At 38.7% G+C, this 19,231-nt stretch overlaps 1 protein-coding gene across 1 annotated transcript in view; it reads left to right on the top strand.

Moving 5' to 3' along the window:
• ELP1 (elongator acetyltransferase complex subunit 1) overlaps nt 1-19,022 on the top strand; it is a 64,481-nt gene extending 45,459 nt beyond the window's left edge. Inside the window, exons 27-34 of the mRNA XM_027104116.1 lie at nt 8,679-8,791; nt 9,415-9,475; nt 11,259-11,372; nt 12,069-12,180; nt 13,259-13,386; nt 13,769-13,923; nt 16,058-16,133; nt 18,512-19,022. Coding sequence (XP_026959917.1) covers nt 8,679-8,791; nt 9,415-9,475; nt 11,259-11,372; nt 12,069-12,180; nt 13,259-13,386; nt 13,769-13,923; nt 16,058-16,133; nt 18,512-18,579 — 827 coding nt within the window. The 3' untranslated portion in view covers nt 18,580-19,022. The remainder of the gene's footprint in view (nt 1-8,678; nt 8,792-9,414; nt 9,476-11,258; nt 11,373-12,068; nt 12,181-13,258; nt 13,387-13,768; nt 13,924-16,057; nt 16,134-18,511) is intronic.
• The last annotated feature ends 209 nt before the right edge of the window (nt 19,023-19,231 follow it).

Here is a 19,231-nt window from a genome sequence, read left to right as displayed (position 1 = left end):
GTTTTAATGATGGCCATTCTGACCTGTGTGAGGTGGTACCTCATTGTCATTTTGATTTGCGTTTCTCTAATAATGAATGATGTTGAGCATCTTTCCATGTGCCTATTGGCCATCCGTATGTATTCTTTAGAGAAATGTCTATTTATGTTTTCTGCCCATCTTTTGATTGGGTTGTTTGTTTTTTTGTTGTTGAGTTATATGAGCTGTTTGTATATTTTGGAAATTAAGCCCTTGTGCATCACATCATTTGCAAATATTTTCTGCCATTCCATAGGTTGTTTTTTCGTTTTGTTTATGGTTTCCTTTGCTGTGCAAAAGCTTGTAAGTTTGACAAGGTCCCGTTTGTTTATTTTTGTTTTTATTTCCATTGCCTTGGAAGACTGTCCTAAGAAAACATTGGTACAATTTATGTCAGAGAATGTTTTGCCTGTGATCTCTTCTAGGAGTTTTATTTTGTCATGTCTTATGTTTAAGTCTTTAAACAATTTTGAGGTTATTTTGTGTAGTGTGTGCTTCAACTTCATCAGTTTACATGTGGCTGTCCAACTTTTCCAACAGCACTTACTAAAGAGACTGTCTTTTTCACATTATATATTTTTGACTTTTTTATCGAAGATTAATTGACAGTAGTTGTGTGTATTTATTTCTGGGCTATCTGTTCTGTTCCATTGATCCATTTGTCTGTTTTTGTGCCAATACCATGCTGGTTTGATTTCTGTAGCTCTGTAGTATGTCTGAAGTCTGGGAAGGTTATGCTTCCTGCTTTCTTCTTTTTCCTCAGGATTGCTTTGGCAATTCTGGGTCTTTTGTGGTTCCATACAAATTTTACAATTATTTGTTCTAGTTCTGTGAAAGATGTCATGGGTCATTTGATAGGGATTGCATTAAATCTGTAGATTGCTTTCAGTAGTATGGCCATTTTAACAATATTAATTCTTTGAATCCAAGAGCATAGGATTTCTTTCCATATCTTTGAGTCATCTTCAATTATCTTTCTTAATGTTTTATAGCTTTTAGCATATAAGTCTTTCACCTCCTTGGTCAGGTTTATTCCGAAGTATTTTATTTGGGGGGCTGTGATTTTGAAAGGTATTGTTTTTTTACATTCCCTTTCTGATATTTCATTGCTAGTGTAAAGAAATGTAGCTGATTTCTGTATGTTAATCTTGTATCCTGCTACCTTGCTGAATTTGTTTATCAGTTCTAGTAGTTTTTCTGGGGTGTATTTATGGTTTTCTATGTATAGGATCATGTTATCTGCGTATAATGACAATTTTACCTCTTCCCTTCCGATTTGGATACCTTTTATTTCTTTTTGTCTGATTGCTGTGGTTAGGCCTTTCAATACTATGGTGAATAGAAGTGGTGTGAGTGGGCATCCTTGTCTAGTTCCAGATTTTAGCAGGAAGCCTTTCAGCTTTTCACCATTGAGTATTATATTGCTTGTGGGTTTGTCATAAATAGCTTTATTATGTTGAGATATGTTCCCTCTATACCCACTTTGGAAAGGGGTTTTAACATAAATGGATGTTGAATTTTGTCAAATGCTTTTCTGCATCTATTGGTTTTTGTCTTGCCTTTTGTTGATGTGGTGTATCACATTAATTGACTTGCGTACGTTGAACCATCCATGGGAACTTGGGATGAATCTCACTTGGTCGTGGTGTATGATCTTTTTTATGTGTTGTTGGATTCAGTTTGCTAACACTTTGTTGAGAATTTCTGCCTCTGTATTCATCAAAGATATTGGCCTGAAATTTTCTTTTTTGGTGGTGTCTTTGTCCAGTTTTGGTATCAGGATGATGGCAGCTTCATAGAATGTCTTTGAGAGTGTTCCCCACTCTTCAGTTTTTTGGAGGAGTTTGAGAAGGATAGGTATAAGTTCTTCTTTTTATGTTTGGTAGAATTCACCTGTGAAGCCATCTGGTCCTGGACTTTTGTTTGTAGGGAGTTTTTTTAATTACAGACTATTTCACCTCTAGTGATTGGTTTTTCAAATGATCTGTTTCTTCTTGATTCAATTTTGGTGGGTTCTATGTTTCTAGAAACTTGTCCATTTCTTCTAGGTTGTCAATTTGTTGGCATATAGTTGTTCATAGTATTCCCTTATGGTTTTTTGTATTTGTGCAGTATCAGTTGTCATGTCTCCTTTTTCATTTCTTATTTTGTTTATTTGGGTTCTCTCTCTCTTCTTCTTGGTGAGTCTTGCCAGAGGCTTGTCAATCTTGTTTACCCTTTAAAAGAACAAGCTCTTTGTTTTATTGATTTTTTTTCTGTTGTTTTTTAAATCTTTATTTTATTTCCTCCCTGATTTTTATTAATTCCTTCCTTGTACTGACTTCATGTAATTCATGAATTACTTCATGCATTATTTTTATTCATGAATTACCTCATGAATTACTTTTTATAATTCTTCTATTTGTTCTTCTTTTTGTAATTGTTTTAAGTGGTTGATTAGGTTGTTTATTTGAGATTTTTCTTGTTTTTTGAACAAGGCCTGTATCACTATGAACTTCCCTCTAAGAAATGGTTTTGCTGCATCCCATAGATTTTGTATGGTTGTGTTTTCATTGTCATTTGTTTCAAGGTATTTTTTAATTTCCTCTTTGATTTCATCATTGACCTGTTGGTTTTTTAGTAGCATGTTGTCTAGTCTTCATGTAGTCATTTTTTTCCTCATTTCTTTTCCTGTGGTTGATTTCTAGTTTCATGGCATTGTGGTCAGAAAAGATCCTTGAGATAACGTCTATACTCTGAAATTTGTTGAGGCTTGTTTTGTGCCCTAGTATGTTGTCAATCCTAGAGAATGTTTAATGTGCACTTGAAAAGAATGTGTATTATGGGTTTTTTGGGATGTAATGCCCTGAAAATATCAATTAAGTCTAACTGTTCTATTGTATCATTCAGGATCTCTGTTGCCTTATTGATTTTCTGTCTAGAAGATCTGTCCATTGATGTGAGGGGGGTGTTAAAGTCTCCTACTATTATTGTATTCCTGTCAGTTTCTCCCTTTATGGCTGTTAGTATTTGTTTTGTGTATTTGGATGCTCCTATATTAGGTGAATATATGTTGACGAGTGTAAAATCCTCTTCTTGTGTTGATCCTTTTATTATATAGTGTCCGTCTTTATCCTTCTTTATGGACTTTGTTTTAAAGTCTGTTTTGTCTGATATGAGTGTTGTGACTCCCACTTTTCTTGTCATTTCCGTTTGCATGAAATATCTTTTTCTGTCCCTTCACTTTCAATCTCTGTGTGTTCATTGCCCTGAAGTGGGTCTCTTGCAGGCAGGTATTGTAGGCTCATTTTTTTAATTCAGTCTGCCACTCTGTGTCTTTTGATTTGAGCATTTAGTCCATTGACATTTAAGGTAATTATTGATAGATATGTATTAATTGCCTTTTTAACCTTGTTTTCCTGTTGATTTTATATTTTTTCTTTGTCCCTTTTTCTTTTTATCTTTTGTGGTTCGATGATTTTCTTTTGTGTTATACTTACGTTCTTTTTGGTTTTTTTAATCTATTGTATGTCTTTGATTTGTGGTTACCCTGTTTTTCCACTATGTTAACCCCATCCTGTATCTGCTTGCCTTAGACTGCTAGTCATATAGGCTCAAACACATTCTAGGAAATGAAAAAAAAATCTACATTTTCTTACTCTCCTCCCCCACACTTTATGATTTTGATGTCCTCTTTTACATCTTCATGTTCATCCTTTTGCTGTTTATTGTGGTTATCACTTTCACAGAAATTTAAAAATTTTTTTTTAATCTCTGGACTGGCTTATTTAGGTGATTTGCTTTCCAATTGTGATTTTCTCTTTCTTATATATTCTTCTTTTCTATTTAGAGAAGACCTTTCAGTATTTCCTTTAGGATAGGTTTAGTATTGCTGTATTCTTTTAGTTTCTGCTTGTCTGAGAAATTCTTTATCTTTCCTTCTATTCTAAATGATAATCTTGCTGGGTAGAGTATCATAGGTTGCAGACTTTTCCCTTTCAGGACTTTGAATATATCTTGCCCCTCCCTTCTGGCCTTGCAACGTTTCTGTAGAGAAATCAGCTGATAGCCTTATGGGGGTCCCCTTGTAATTAACTCTTTGTTTTTCTCTTGCTGCTTTTAGAATCCTCTCTTTATCTTTAAATTTTGCTGTTTGTATTATGTCTTGGTGTAGGTCTATTTGGGCTTACCTTGTTTGGGACCCTCTGTGTTTCCTATACCTGGATATGTTTCCTTCTTTATGTTTGGGAAGTTTTCAGCCATAATTTCTTCAAATACATTTTCAATCCCCATTGGCATGCTTTATATTATCCCATAGGTCTCTTATATTGCTTTCATTTTCTTTTTTTTTTTAATTTGCCTTTCTGTCTGCTGTCCTGATTGGGTGATTTCCATTATTCTGTTGCTATCTTCCAGGTCACTTATTTGTTCTTGTGCATTACTTATTCTGCTGTTCATTGCTTTTAGTTCAGTTGTCATCTCAGCAAATGAGTTCTCTAATTTTTCTTGGTTATACTTTATAGTTTCTAGTTCCTTTTTTTTTTTTTTACAGTACTCTGCATTTCTGTCAGTAGCCTTCCTTAATTCTTTCAGTATTTTCATTATCTCCTTTTTGAAATTGGTGTCTATTTGACTGAAGAGGTCTGTTTATTTGTTCTTTCAGGGGAATTCTCTTGGTCTTTTAACTGTGAGTGGTTCCTCTGCTTCTTCATTTTACTTATATTTCTCTTATTCTGTGAGTTTAGGAGAAACAGTTAGCTACTCGTCTTGGAGGGCTATTTATATGTGGGTCTGTCCCTGTGTATCTTGTGTGGGTTTAATATTTTTGGTGCGAGGGCTGTTTTTATTATTTATTTATTTGTTTATTTATTTGGCTGCATCAGGTCTTAGTTGTGGCACGTGGGATCTTTGTTGCAGCATGTGGGATCTTTCATTGCGGCGCATGGGCTCCTCTTTAGTTGCACAGGGGCTTCTCTCTAGTTGTGGCATGCGGGCTACAGAGCATGCAGGCTTAGTTGTCCCGTGGCATGTGGGATCTTAGTTCCCCAACCAGGGATCGAACCTACATCCCCTGCATTGGAAGCAGATTCTTAACCACTAGACCACCAGTAAAGTCCCATGAGGGCTGTTTTTTTTTTTACCTGTAGCCTCTTTCCTCAGCATGTGCTGGCCATCATCCCCTTGACAGGGGGTGTGCAGATATGGGAGCTAGTGCCTGGTCTTGGGGTTCTCGGTGGCACTGGCAGATCACGTGCACCCCTAGAGCATGCAAAGGGAGTAGAGGCAGCTCACGACCAATCCTGGAGTCCAGAAGGGTGGTGGTGGCAGCTGGTGATTACTCCTAAAGCCCAAAGGGCAGTCGCTGCTCGTGACCGCTCCTGGAGCTCGTGTAGGCGGTGTCCTGCTGCCTGAGAGCTCCTGCAGGGAAAAAGGCTGTTGTGGCAGGTCCTGCCCCTCCCCTCACGCACCGCCCACACAATGGCACCTGGCCTCTAAAGCAGCCTAGGTTTCCTCCACGTACACTCCCAGGTGTGGTTGCACCAGACTCTAGCCCCTTCAGGCTGTCTGCGTGCAGCCCACTCCAGTTGTCTACCTGGGTCTGATCTCTGAAGCCCAAGTTTACACACCCAGCCCCCGCCCATACCAGAGGACATGTGTCTTAGGCTGGGGAGTGCAGGGCAGTGGCACTGTCTGTCTCTCCATTCTAGCTGCTGCAAACCAGTTGCTGCATTCTCCTCCCAGGCTCCAAAGCTCCCCCTCTGCCCCAGCTAATCTCCCCACTGGTGAGGGGACTTCCCAGGGTACAGGAACCTTTCCTCTTTCACAGATCCCTCCCAAGGGCCCAGGTCCTGTCCCGATTCCTTTCTCTTTTTTTTCTCTTTTGTCCTACCCAGTTACAGGGAGATTTTCTTGCTCATTTAGAGTTCTGAGGTCCTCTGCCAGCGTTTGGTAGATATTCTGTGAGAATTATTCCACATGTATGTGTATTTCTGATATATTTGTGGGAGGGGGTGAGCTTCATGTCCTACTACTCCACCATCTTGATCACTCATCTGCACTGACTTTTGAATGTTAAACCAATCTTGCATCCCTGAGTTAAACCCAACTTGGTCATAATGTATGACCTATATTGGTGGATTCGAAAGTTTACTTGAGGCTTTTTTGCTTGTTCACAAGGAATATTGGTTTATAGTTTCCTTGTTATGTCCAGAATATGTAAAGAACTCTTACAACTCAAGAACAAAAGGACAAACAACTCATTTTGTTTGAAATGGCCAAAAGACTTGAATAGATATTTCTCCAAAGAAGATATACAGATGGCCATTAACCACATGAAGAGATGTTCAACGTCGTTGTTCATTAAGGAAATGTAAATCAAAACCACAGTGGGCTATCACTTCATACCCACTAGAATCATTTTAATCAAAAGAATGAAAAATAAGTGTTGTCAAAGATGTGGAGAAATAGGAGCCCTTGTATATTGCTAGTGGGAAGGTAAAATGGTGCAGCTGCTATGGAAAAGAGTTTGGTGGTTCCTTAAAAAGTTAAGCATAGCATTACCATACGATTCAGCAGTTCCACCCCTAAATATATACTCGAGAAATGGAAACATACGTCCACAAAGAAACTTGTATACAAATGTTTATATTTTTAGAGCATTATAATAGCCAAAAGGTGGAAACAACCCAAATGTCCATCAGTGACAGATGAACAGATGAATAAATTGTGATATGTGCATACATGCACAGATACACACACATACACACACACACAGGAATATTATTCAATCATAAAAAAGAATGAAAAATTGATGCATGCTACAACTTAGATGAAACTTGAAAACATTATGCTGAGTGAAATAACTCACATAAAAGGACAAATATTGTATGATTCTACTTACATGAAGTAACTAGAGTAGTCAAATTCATCTGGACAGAAAGTATAATGATGGTTGCTAGAGTCTGGGGGTAGGGGAACATGGGGATTTACTGTTTAATGGATATAGAATTTCAGTTTTGCAAGATTAAAAAAAAGTTTTGGAGACTGATGGTGGTGATGGTTTCACAACAGTGTGAATTTGCTTAATGCCACCGAACTATACAGTAAATTGTTAAAAGGGTAAATTTTATATTAAATTTTACTACAATCAAAAAAAATAAGGGGAAAGAAAGGAACAAAGAACCAGTAGATGGTACAACTTGGATGAATCTTAAAAACATATGCTAAGTGAAATAAGTCAGACACAAAAAGTCACCTATTGTGTGGTTCCTTTTTTACAATATATCCAGATTAGGCAAATCCAGAGAGACAGAAAGCAGGTTAGAAGTTACCAGGGGGTGAGAGGAGTGGGAAATAAGGAGGGATTGGTTAATGGATATGGAGTGTTTTTATGTGATGATAAAAAAATTTTGAAAGGGAGAGCTTGTGGTTACCAACGTTGTGATACAGTAAACACCATCGAATTACACACTTTAAAATCATTCAGTGTATGTTATGTGAATTTGATCTCAATAAAACACACACACTCACACATTGCCAGTCAAGCAAAACACATCCTACCACGTTCCTCTGGGACACGTGGTACAGGCCTGCAAGGATCCTTTGGGCTCTTGGAAGAAAATGTTTAATCAATCTTTTTAATTAAAAATAACCTATTTAAAGTAGTATATATGTATTATAGATTGTTTAAAGTGCTGAAAGCACATACAAGAAAATAAAAACATCTCATTCCTACCACTCAGAGATTGCTATTATTAGCACCTCTTGTTTTCTTTCTAGAGTTTTCTCCTTTCTGTCTCTTCCCCACCCCCTCTCTCCACACACACACACACGTATTTTTAACCAAAATGAAATTATGCTGTTTGTTCTGTTTGTAAATTTGGTGTGTTTGGTTATGATCTTCATCTCTCCATGTTGACACATTTTAATTCATCTAATAATTACAATTTAAGTTCCCTCAGTATTCCAAAATAGTTTACAGTAGATCGATCCAAATTAGATTCCAGTCTAGGGACAGGTATTGCATTTTGTTATGTCCTTTAAATCCCTTTTATCTAATGTATACACCCCCCCTTTTTATGACAGAGATTACTTGAAGAAACTCAGCCAGTTGCCTCATATATTTCATCTTTTAAAAACGTGTTTTGTTTTATATGCTTCTTAAGTACATTAAGTAATTACGTATTGGGGTACATGATCAAAAGTTTTTAGTGATAAGGGTACAAGCATCACAAATGGTTAAAGACTGTAGGGTATGCAGGTGTTTATTGCACTCATCAGTTTTTTGTAAGTTTGAAGTTCAAAATAAAAAAATAAACATTAAAAAAGAAAAAATGGTTTAGAAGATTACTATTCTAGTCTACCATTTTTCCAGAGTGTGCACTTGTCAATTCAGGAGTCCACCTAAACCTCTGGAATCAGATTTGGAGGTGCAGCTGGGGAAATGGGCATTTCTAACAGTCTTTCTCGTGGTTTTGATGCTCAGGGATGTAGAGAGGTGATGCTTACCTTGTGCTTTGTGATCATTTCCAGAATTGACACCCCTCCTTTGTCTATTGCATCAATATTTATCGAGCATGTACTCTAGGCCAGTCCCACCAACTGGGACTGTGAGTGATAGGCTGGAAAGGCAGAGGGAGGCAGCTCTGTGGGCAGTTTTGCAGTTTATTATGGTGGCATCTAACACACTTGCTCCATTAGCCTGTTACCTTCCTTGATGTTCCCCTGTCAGGATTATGAAGAAGCTGTGCTCTTGCTGTTAGAAGGAGCTGCCTGGGAAGAAGCTCTGAGACTGGTAAGAGGACTTCAAAACTCCTCCCTGCATGAAGTGCTAAGCGGAGCAAGAGCCTGCACAGGGGAGACAGTGTCAGCCGCAGTCCCTCGTCTTCGGAGCTACTGAAATTTGTTAGAAATAGTTCAGGTTCCTGGTCTAAGGATAAGCAGTGCTTTTTATTTTTTTTTATTTTTTTTTTTTATTTTTTTTTTTTGTGGTAAGCGGGCCTCTCACTGTTGTGGCCTCTCCCATTGCGGAGCACAGGCTCCGGACGCGCAGGCTCAGCGGCCATGGCTCACGGGCCCAGCCGCTCCGCGGCATGTGGGATCCTCCCGGACCAGGGCACGAACCCGTGTCCCCTGCTTCGGCAGGCGGACTTGCAACCACTGTGCCACCAGGGAAGCCCAGCAGTGCTTTTTAAACCATTTAAAAAGTTTATTCTTGATGTTTGGAATTAGTCCTCTAAATATGAATTTTACTAATTTTTACTGAAATGAATTGAGTTTTCATTGGCTACCTTATAGGAGGCCTACTCCTCTGGAAAATATCCTGTCACCTCTGAAAGTGATCCATTTCCAAGTATCTTAACTTTCCAGTGATTTGAAGTTTTCCTGCCTAAAATTGTTTTGTTTGTTTTTTTTTAGGTACATAAATATAACAGACCAGATATTATAGAAACCAACGTAAAGCCTTCCATTTTAGAAGGTGAGAGTTACATTTAGATAGAATTTCTGATTTGGAAGTATAGAACTGTGGGGGGAGAGGGAGACAGGAGAGTACTGCCTGTGCTATTACATCCTTTAATCATGTCAGTGATGAAAGGACTCATTATATCGAGTCAATCAGAGTTCTCCACTGGGTGTGAAATTTACTTCTGAACATGGTTTTTAAATATGCTATGTTGCTAAATAGTAGCACATAACTTATTTGAATGTTAAAAACCTGTGATAAGATACAATTAAGAATCTTTGGGAATAGTTTGTAAACTCAAATATGAACTGTATATTAGATAATATTGTATCAAACGGTTAATTTCCTGCATTTAATAATTGTATTGTGGTTATATAGATGATATCCTGATTCTTAAGAGAGAGATGCTGAAGTATTTAAGAGGGAAGAATCATATCTGCAACTTCCTCTCAGAGGGTTCCACAAAAATGTGTGTGTGTAGACACAGAGGAAGCCAAAAATATGGCAAAATGTTAATAATTGATAAATCTAAGTGAAGGTTATATGTGTGTACATTGAATTACTGCAACCTTTAAGTAGGTTTGAAACTTTTTCAAAATAAAAATTTTTTAAAAATAAGAAGGGACTTCCCTGGTGGTCCAGTGGTTTAGACTCTGCACTTCCACTGCAGGGGCCTCGGGTTTGACCCCTGGTCGGGGAACTAAGATCCTGCATGCTGTGTGGCGTGGCCCAGAAAATAATAATAAAAAGAAGAACTTTTGCAGATGGTTCCTCAATAACAGATGAGTGTTATCAGTTCTAGAATACTCTGGTGTTCGCTGTATCCCTTAAAAGCAAAGTGTAAAAGAAGGACATCAGTTGGACTTATAAAAGTCTTTGGGAGTAGAGGTTGATTTTAAGCTCTGCACAGTCTACCCTGTAAGTAATGTCTGGCCTTTCTGACATTAACATGTATTTATATTCTTACCCTGCCTGCTCTCTACTACCCTGTCCTACTCAAAACTGGGAGGGTTCTTTGTGTATCATTCACTTTAGGTACTCCTAACTGGATACTGGAAGCATCCTTCCTGGCCCTATAACAATCCATCTAGCCCACTCTTACTTGGATTTTTCTCCACTAATTAGAACCTAGAAAAAGTGCTTCTTAAACATATAAGTATTGGGTATTTGTAGATGAAAAACTACAAAGACCTAATACTTACATGTTTAAGAAGCATTTCAGAGACTTTCCTCCTATTTTTGTTAGCAGCTTCCTGTGCACTCCTTTTATTTACTAGTCTTCTCTTGGGTTAGATACCAAGTCTTTTGTTCAGGTGATTTTGTAAGTTTAGTGGTAGAGAGTATTCTTGGATGATGTTTTGTTTTGTTTTGTTTTGTTTTGTTTTTGCTGTACGCGGGCCTCTCGCTGTTGTGGCCTCTCCCGTTGCGGAGCACAGGCTCCGGACGCGCAGGCTCAGCGGCCATGGCTCACGGGCCCAGCTGCTCCGCGGCATGTGGGATCTTCCCGGACCGGGGCATGAACCCGTGTCCCCTGCATCGGCAGGCGGACTCTCAACCACTGCGCCACCAGGGAAGCCCTCTAGGATGATGTTGATGAACTTTAAGATCTGGAATCTCAATCTCTAGTTCTTTGTCCTATAGCAATGTTGGTTACTTCTCATTAAAGAAAAAATTCTTGCTTGAAAAACCTGGTAACTTCTTTTCTTTGTTAAGCTCCAACTCCCTCACTAACCACCCCCACTCTAGTTTTATCTCTTTGTTTAAACGTGCTCAAATTATTTTCCATCTGCACCCTTAGCCCAGAAAAATTATATGGCGTTTCTGGACTCTCAGACAGCCACCTTCAGTCGCCATAAAGCACGTCTGTTGGTGGTGCGGGAGCTCAAGGAGCAAGCACAGCAGGTGCATCTGGGTGAGTGCCCACCTGAAGACACCAGTGCTGGGGGGGGTGAGGGGCAGCGTCGCGCTTTGTCTCAGCTGCTTACTGTCCCTCCCGCAGTGTGATTACTGTGCCAAGTGGAAGTCCGAGGCCTCTGAGGGTCTGTGAGGGTCTTTGTTGTGGGTACTGGTGAGAGCTTGGGGGCAGGACCAGGCACCAATGGGCAGAGGTCTGCCAAACATTCTCTCCACACCCCGACCAGAGCAGCAGACTACTGTATTTACACAGTGATCTCATTTCCAGAAGTTCCTTTGCTTTAAAAAAAAAGACTTGCCTGGTGGTCCAGTGGTCAAGACTCTGCACTCCCAATGCAGGGTGCCCAGGTTCGATCCCTGGTCAGGGAACTAGATCCCACATGCCACAACGAAGATCTTGCACATGGCCGCAAAGATCCCACATGCCACAACTAAGACCCAGCGCAGCTAGCTAGCTAGATAAATAAATAAATAAATACGTAAAAATTTTTTATGTAAAAAGAATAAAGAAGTTTGGTGAAGTACTAGTTTACAGTAATAAAACTGTATATATTATCTATTTCATTTTGAGATCGACTTTGTACTAGTTTTCATGTCCTTAGATACGACCTGGTTAACTGTAGTTCTCTTACCCCACTGAAGGTAGACCCTTATTTGCAGGTAGTTTTCATGCTGTCTGGTTCTTCTCCTCTAGATGATGAGGCACCCCATGGTCAAGAGTCAGATCTCTTCTCTGAAACTAGCAGTGTCATGAGTGGCAGTGACATGAGTGGCAAATATTCCCACAGTAACTCCAGAATATCAGCGTATGTATCATGTTTATTCAGCACATTGACCATGCCCTGGGTATATGGAGAAAGTACAAGTAAATAGGTCAGTTTTCCAACAGGACAGTGCAGCAGGAGGGGGAGGACATTCTTCAAGGCCCTGTGGAAGCTGTGCAAGGACCTTCGCAGCATATCTAAGAGATTAGACTCAGCTTTGAGATGTTTTCTGCTGCAACTTCGTGGCCTGTGTGTTTGCCCATCAACCACATGGCGCTTACACTGGGTACTCAGTTTATATATGACATCTGACTTTATTCATTTAAGAAATATTAAGTGACTATAATGTGTAGGCACTGAGAAAAATATAAAGATTATAAATAAAAAAGATTTCACACTTCTTCAATTCAAAATTCAACTTGTCAGAAGCATAATCGAGCTAGTTGTAGTGGATGTTACCAAAACCTTTTAAGGAGATGTGAGTTATAAGAGCTTGTACTCTTCCTTGGGAAACAAAAGTATATAATGCAAGATTATATATTTAAACCAAATTGTGCTTTAGGAATTCAGAATGGAGACCTGTGAGGTTGTGTGGGGCTATCAGAAACGGCAAGAAAGCCACCTAGAACTGGGCTTTGAGAGTTGGGGTGAGAGTCCCAGACAAAACAAATGGCATAATTAAAGACCTCTGAGGCAGGAGAGAATGTGGGATTCATATATATTTTATGATATTCAAATTCCAATCTTGTATGTCTGTTATCTTACTTCAACTTAATTTTGTTGCTTTTAAACTTATTTGGTTTTTGCTACAAAATTGAAGCTGTTTGTTCTTTTCATTTTTCTGCCTCTTATTATCAGATGAAATCCAATTTTATTCTGTATTTTAATCAAAACTTCAAGGCCAGGCATCACTTTTTAGGGTTTTCCTTATTACTTCCTGCCTTTTCTCTCCCAATTTAATTTTATGTATCATCTTAACACCTTCACCATTTTCCCCAAAATACAAATACCATCTGTATATACTCTGGTTTCCCAGAAAGTTGGTGGCCAATAGTTATATTCATTTTAATCTGTTCAGCACAAGGAGAACCCCTTTTAAAACATCTCTAATTTCTAACAGGAGATCATCTAAGAATCGGCGCAAAGCGGAACGGAAGAAGCACAGCCTCAAGGAAGGGAGTCCACTGGAGGATCTGGCCCTTTTGGAGGCACTGAGTGATGTGGTGCAGGGCACTGAAAAATTGAAAGGTATATTCTCAATACTGATGATTCTTGCCCACAAAAAACATAGTAAATTCGTCACTTAAGGGTGCATTCCTGAAACAAAACTTCTCAGCCAATAGCCTAGACGTCTTCCTCTTTGGCATCCACCTACCTGAGCTGTGAGAGACTATCACTGAAACCAGGATAAAGGCAGAGGAGGCACTGCTTTCCTGCTTGGCTCTAGTGGGTTTGTTTTCTTTTTGTAGTAGATATGTTGAATTATTCCAGCTTTTGGGGAGAAAGAAGAAAATGAGGGAGATACTGTAGTATGCTATTAGATATTTTCACTTGGGAAAGAAACTCCTGTTAGGATTCTAGCAGTGGAGCTGGTGATACAACTTACCACTCTCAAATTTCTTCTCTCTAGATGAAATATACCATATTTTAAAGATACTCTTTCTCTTTGAGTTTGACGAGCAAGGAAGGGAATTACAGAAGGCCTTTGAAGATACTCTGCAGCTAATGGAAAGGTCACTTCCAGAAATTTGGACTCCCACCCCCCAGCAGAGTTCAGCTACACCTGTAAGTTTTCCTCAAAGACAGAATGTGCTTTTTTTTTTTAAATCACTTTGACAGGTTATTACTCTCACACAATCTCTTAATAGTGAGAGCAAAAGATTTTCCTGTTCTTAAAACATACTATACAATAGTTAAATTGTCTTAGGCTTATGTTTAAGCTGTCAGTAAGAAGATTTTATGTTTGATAATATAGTTCATAGTACACCTTGGCCTAGGTTAAGTTTGCTTTTTATTTCTCCTTTCTGCATGAAACTGCTGTCATGGAGAAGATGGGAAAGTCAGATGTCAGATGGTTGCCCTGACCTTCAGTGAGATTGGTCAGGGTAGGGGGCAAGCTAGGACCAGAACTGGCCTCTCACCTCTCTGTTCAGACTTATGGATGGGATCTGAGTTCTTTAAAGGAAGCCCAGACAGTTGCTTTTTCTCTTGTTTTATGGTAAATTTGACTTGTCACTTCTGTGTTGTTGTAACAAGCTTGCTGATTATGTTAACGCTGTTTGTGTCCCATCAAGAATTCTAATATATTGTCATCTATGTATTGTGTATATCTGCTCAGTCTCTTACATCTCAGGTCTGTTGTTCAAAGTTTCAGTTTTGATTCAGAAAGGCTGGTTTATCAGTCAGAGTCCATTAAGGAAAAACAAAAACCACAGCTGTTATTTTATCAGAGAGAGTTTAATATATGGAACTGGTTAACCAAGTACTAGAGGACTGAGAAGGCAGAAAGGGAACACAGAGAAGGAACATTGAGATTGAAACCCGACAGCCGCTTGTACCCATAAAGCTGAAGGAACAAAAGGAAAGTTGGGATTCTTAGAATTTAGATGCTCGGAGGTGAGGCCCCTGCAGAGCTGGTTCTTGAACCTCGGAGAAGGGGGTGGCAGCCAGCTGGTGCTGGTATTGCCAAGGGGGCAGGATGAGGCTGGGTCTAAGCGTATAGAAATAAACAGAAACTGGAACAAACAGCTGCTGCGGGGTATAGAGCTACTGTTGAGTGAAAGCAAGCGAACAAGGGAACAAATTCACTCTCTTTCCTCCGTCCAGCTGGTGTCTGGTGTCTGCTATTGTTGGAGCATAACGGCTGTCCAAGGAGGGGTGTTTTCTCAGGCCCCCAGTCCCAGCATCACGAGCAGTGTATAGGAAGGGTGGGTTTGGAGCTGAGAGAGAGGCTGGAAATCGGCTCATAAGCTTACTGGGTCTCGATTTCCTTAGTTATAAATGGGGATAATACTCTCCTGTATATTTCACTGGAATGTTTTGAAGGTTAGATGAGAGGGTAGATATAAAAGCATTTTACAAGCCATAAAGATAAAAGCAACTGAGAATTAGCCCCTCATAAATACTTGAAGTTACTATAATAAGTATTTCCTAGAAGAAATGTGATCACCTTCAGAACTAGTGCTTTCGAGGCTAACGATTTATAATGCTTCCCAATGCTCTCCCTTATCCTCGTCTATTCAGATCATGTTAACCTCTAAGATACCAACTTATGAGTCTTCTAGGGGAAATGACCAGGAAAATTGTGTTTTTGCTTTGGTTGGTAAAGCATGATAATGTCATATATGCAGTATACTACGTGGTATAGTCACATGGCAGTGTTTTGAGCACGTGACATCACTGCTGAGAGTGCGCCAGGAGAGAACACACAGACCTGAGTGAAGGCGAGGCGGAGGGCCTGGAGTGTGCCTGCTGAGGCTCGAGCGGGCATGGAATTCCTGCAAAGTCTCTTGTTTTACCTTAAACACGTGTGCGGAATTTGCATTCTCCTCCATGATATGCACAGAATTGTTTTAATGTAAAAATTTTCACAAATCTTTGAGTACAGTCTGGTGCTCTGTGTATTCTATGACCTCTTATTATTATATCCCCTCCCCCCAGGGTATGGCTCACTTATTTGGAAAGGACCAGGCATAGAGATTTTCTTTTTCTGTTTTCCCCCCATCATTACCTTGTTCTTCTGGTGGACAGGAGATGTAGAGGTCTGAATTGAGACTGGAGAAACTGGCAAATTAAAATCACATATGTGTTTGATACCATAATGAAAATGAAAGTCTATTTATTGCTGGTAGAGATTTGGTATATGCAGTCAGCAGAATTATAAGATAATCTTTGCTGATTCAGTCTACTTTCTACTTAGGTTCTAGGTCCCAATTCTACTGCAAATAGTATCATGGCCTCTTATCAACAAGAAAAGACTTCAGTTCCTGTTCTTGGTTAGTATTTTTTTCTCTCTAAATTATTATAGTACTAAGCAGAAGGAGTATCTTTTTCTAAGTGTTGAGATGGTTAGTAGTATAAAGAGAGATTGGGGAATCACTACTATTTTCCCTCAGTTCTGAGAGTCTGTCTTTAGTAAAATTAGTTTAATGCCTTTAGTGTTGGGATCCTGGGTTAGCGGGTAAGAAATCCAATGTGACATTAAATGTATAATTAAAAAAAAATTGTTCTGACATACACACTAATTAATGCAATGGCATACACTAGTCCATACAGACACATCACAGTTGAAGAAGTGTGACTCCTAAACAGTCTAATTTGCACATACATTTTAAGGATTCATCTGAATCATCCTTTTTGGCTATTGGCAGTTTTGCATTGTGTCTTGGGGACATTTTCATATTCCTTGCTTAAGAGCTGGACCATTTTAGTCATACTTAGGATTAACAGTATAATTTGAAAACAAATCCAAAGAAGAATAGCATTTCATCTGCATTTTCTGTTGAATTCCTAAAATGTTTTGTTTCTTTGTGGTGGGGGGGAGAGGATTCTCATCAGTTAGGTTACATATTCCTCAAAGTTAAAAGCCTTTCTTTTGAAAGTTGGTTAAAAACCTTTTGACAGATCAATTTGGTGCCACAGTATTCGTCCTTCATGTGGATCAGTCAAGCACAGCAACTTCTTTTTAGCTTTGAAAAGGTGGCAGTTTTTACGGCTGCTATTTGCATTTCTGGCATGTGAGAGGCAATGTTCTGAAATTTTTTCATTTAAATGCTACACTGTGGTAGCATTTTGATGACATTTGAAGTAGACTTTGTGGGAGCCATGTCAAGTTTAACTTTCATGGCTTATGTTGCTACCAGGAAAAAATTAACCACCTTCCGTTCCAGCTAAGCTCATACATGCAGAGAGTTAACTGCTGTATCCCTAGATCCCCTTCTTCCTGGAGGCTGGCAAGCTGCCTTTGGTATCAGTCCCAAAACGTACACTTATTTCTGAGATGCTACAATTCATCTCAGGCCAGAGGTTGTTTGGTAATTGTTTAGTTTGTAATGTGTTGAATCCAGTTGTGATTTCTGTCCTGTTTTCCTCACTGCTGGCTTGATGCTGACCTTCAGGTCAAGTTCAGTCACACCTTTCTCTAGGCTGGTCTAGTTGGCTTTATCAAAGAGCATTTCCATTTCTCAGCTGAGCCTTAAAGACTTTACAATTTTGAGGCTCCTCATTATCAGAGTATGTATTATCCGTGTCCCTGTGTAGGAACACTAGTGTAGATTGTTTAGTGTGCTGTGAAATTCAAACATGGAAATGTGAAAGATGTCATGTCCTGCTGTCATACAGTTTGTCAGAATAATTTCTTTCCTGCCAGTAAGTCAATACTTGGTATTTATATTTAGTTAAGTCTAAAAATCAAATATAATTGTAGTTATGTCTAATTTTTAAAAATAAAATACATTATTTTCATAACTTGTTTCTTTTTTAAAAAATGATGGAGTCTCATTCTAAGTTTACCCACTATTTTACATAAAATTATGGAGCTTGTTGACAATGAATTTAAGTAGGCTTTTCCAATATTATAAATAAGCGAAACTTCTTGTGGTCTTTCTGTCTATATAGATTTTTGTTTGGGGGTGTAGAGAGTAGTAATTGTATGTGAAATTATAAAACTGTTAGGATTAGTAGAGAAAATCTGGATTGTACAGTATGGCAAAGAAAATTAAGATTTAATAATTTCTAGTCATACATGTGTACCATGCATGTATATATGTATAATGAAAACCATGTTTTTAAAACATTTTATCTTGAGCATTTTTCACACATTTCAAAATATTCATGTAAATTATTTTTCATGTCTGTATGGGTCATATATACAGATGTACTATGAATAATACTGAGAAAGACCATCTTTATATATGCATGTTTTCTCATGTCTCTACTTCCTGTATATGATTCTACTTAGATAAGAGACTCCATAAATCTAACTGAAAGAGGGCCTGTGAGTTTTATCTAACGGTGACAAATTTCCCCCAACCATCACCCGCTGCCTCCATTTATTTATATTTTAAAAATATGGACATTTTTATTGATCAGTGTGTTTGCAGAAATTTTTATCATAAAGCATTTTCTGTCCATTAACTTTACATACTGAATACACGCCACTACTTTTTTTTACTCTTAAAATTGATGTAAATTTTACATACAGTAAAATGTACAGATGTTAGGTGCATAGTTTGATGGAACATTAACTCTGGTTCTGATGGTCGTCTTGTAGGTGCAAAGCCCAGTTGCCTAATTTTAGCTTAGAGTTACTTGCCTCAGCTCCCACCAAGAAAAAATAGTGTGCCTATCACAATTTCCCTCTCCTTTCTTGCAGATGCTGAGCTTTTTATACCACCAAAGATCAACAGAAGAACCCAGTGGAAACTGAGCCTTCTAGAGTGACTCTGGCCCCAGTTAGGAGGGCTCTGGCAGAGAAGGCTGTTTTCCTTCCACTCCTCACTCCTCGAGGCCTGGTTGCTGGGAACTGGGGAGAGTAAGACCATCTACCTTAGCATTACGGAGAGCTGCTCTGTGCAGCTGACCTCAGCAGACACCAGTTCTGTTTTATTTTGCATATAATCTTAATCATTAGCAAGGCTTTAAGCTTTAACCCATATAGCATCATTTTGTAAAAATTACTGTTCTTGTACTTAGTGCTGACTGAGAGCATATTTCTGGTATTTATGGTAATCAGGACATTGGGTTTCATTCCCAGCTACAGGTCTGAATCATATTGGGACTGTAGACAAATCACAGGATTGATTCGTGCCTCAGTTAATTGGGAATGTTTTGTGGCTGCTACCTCAAAAGTGTGAAGAAAAGTAAAATAATGTTTTTAAATTGTTTTATGTTCCTTGAGGAAAGCTTTATATATAAACAACATGGCTATTAGTGCTCCCAACATTTGGTCAAATTTAATCATTTAAATGACTTCACCTTGAACTAAAGCAGAATGAAAAGTGAAATCTATCCTTTGATATTCTAAGCCTTCCTAGGCTGACAGCGGTTATTTTCTAATATCTTGCCAGGTCATGTGCTTCCAGTTATAACTGGT

The sequence above is a fragment of the Aethalodelphis obliquidens genome, unplaced genomic scaffold, assembly GCF_003676395.1.
Source record: "Aethalodelphis obliquidens isolate GAN/ISIS:26980383/991018 unplaced genomic scaffold, ASM367639v1 scaffold7, whole genome shotgun sequence".
NCBI lineage: Eukaryota > Metazoa > Chordata > Mammalia > Artiodactyla > Delphinidae > Aethalodelphis > Aethalodelphis obliquidens.
This window is presented reverse-complemented; position numbering and strand designations above follow the sequence as displayed.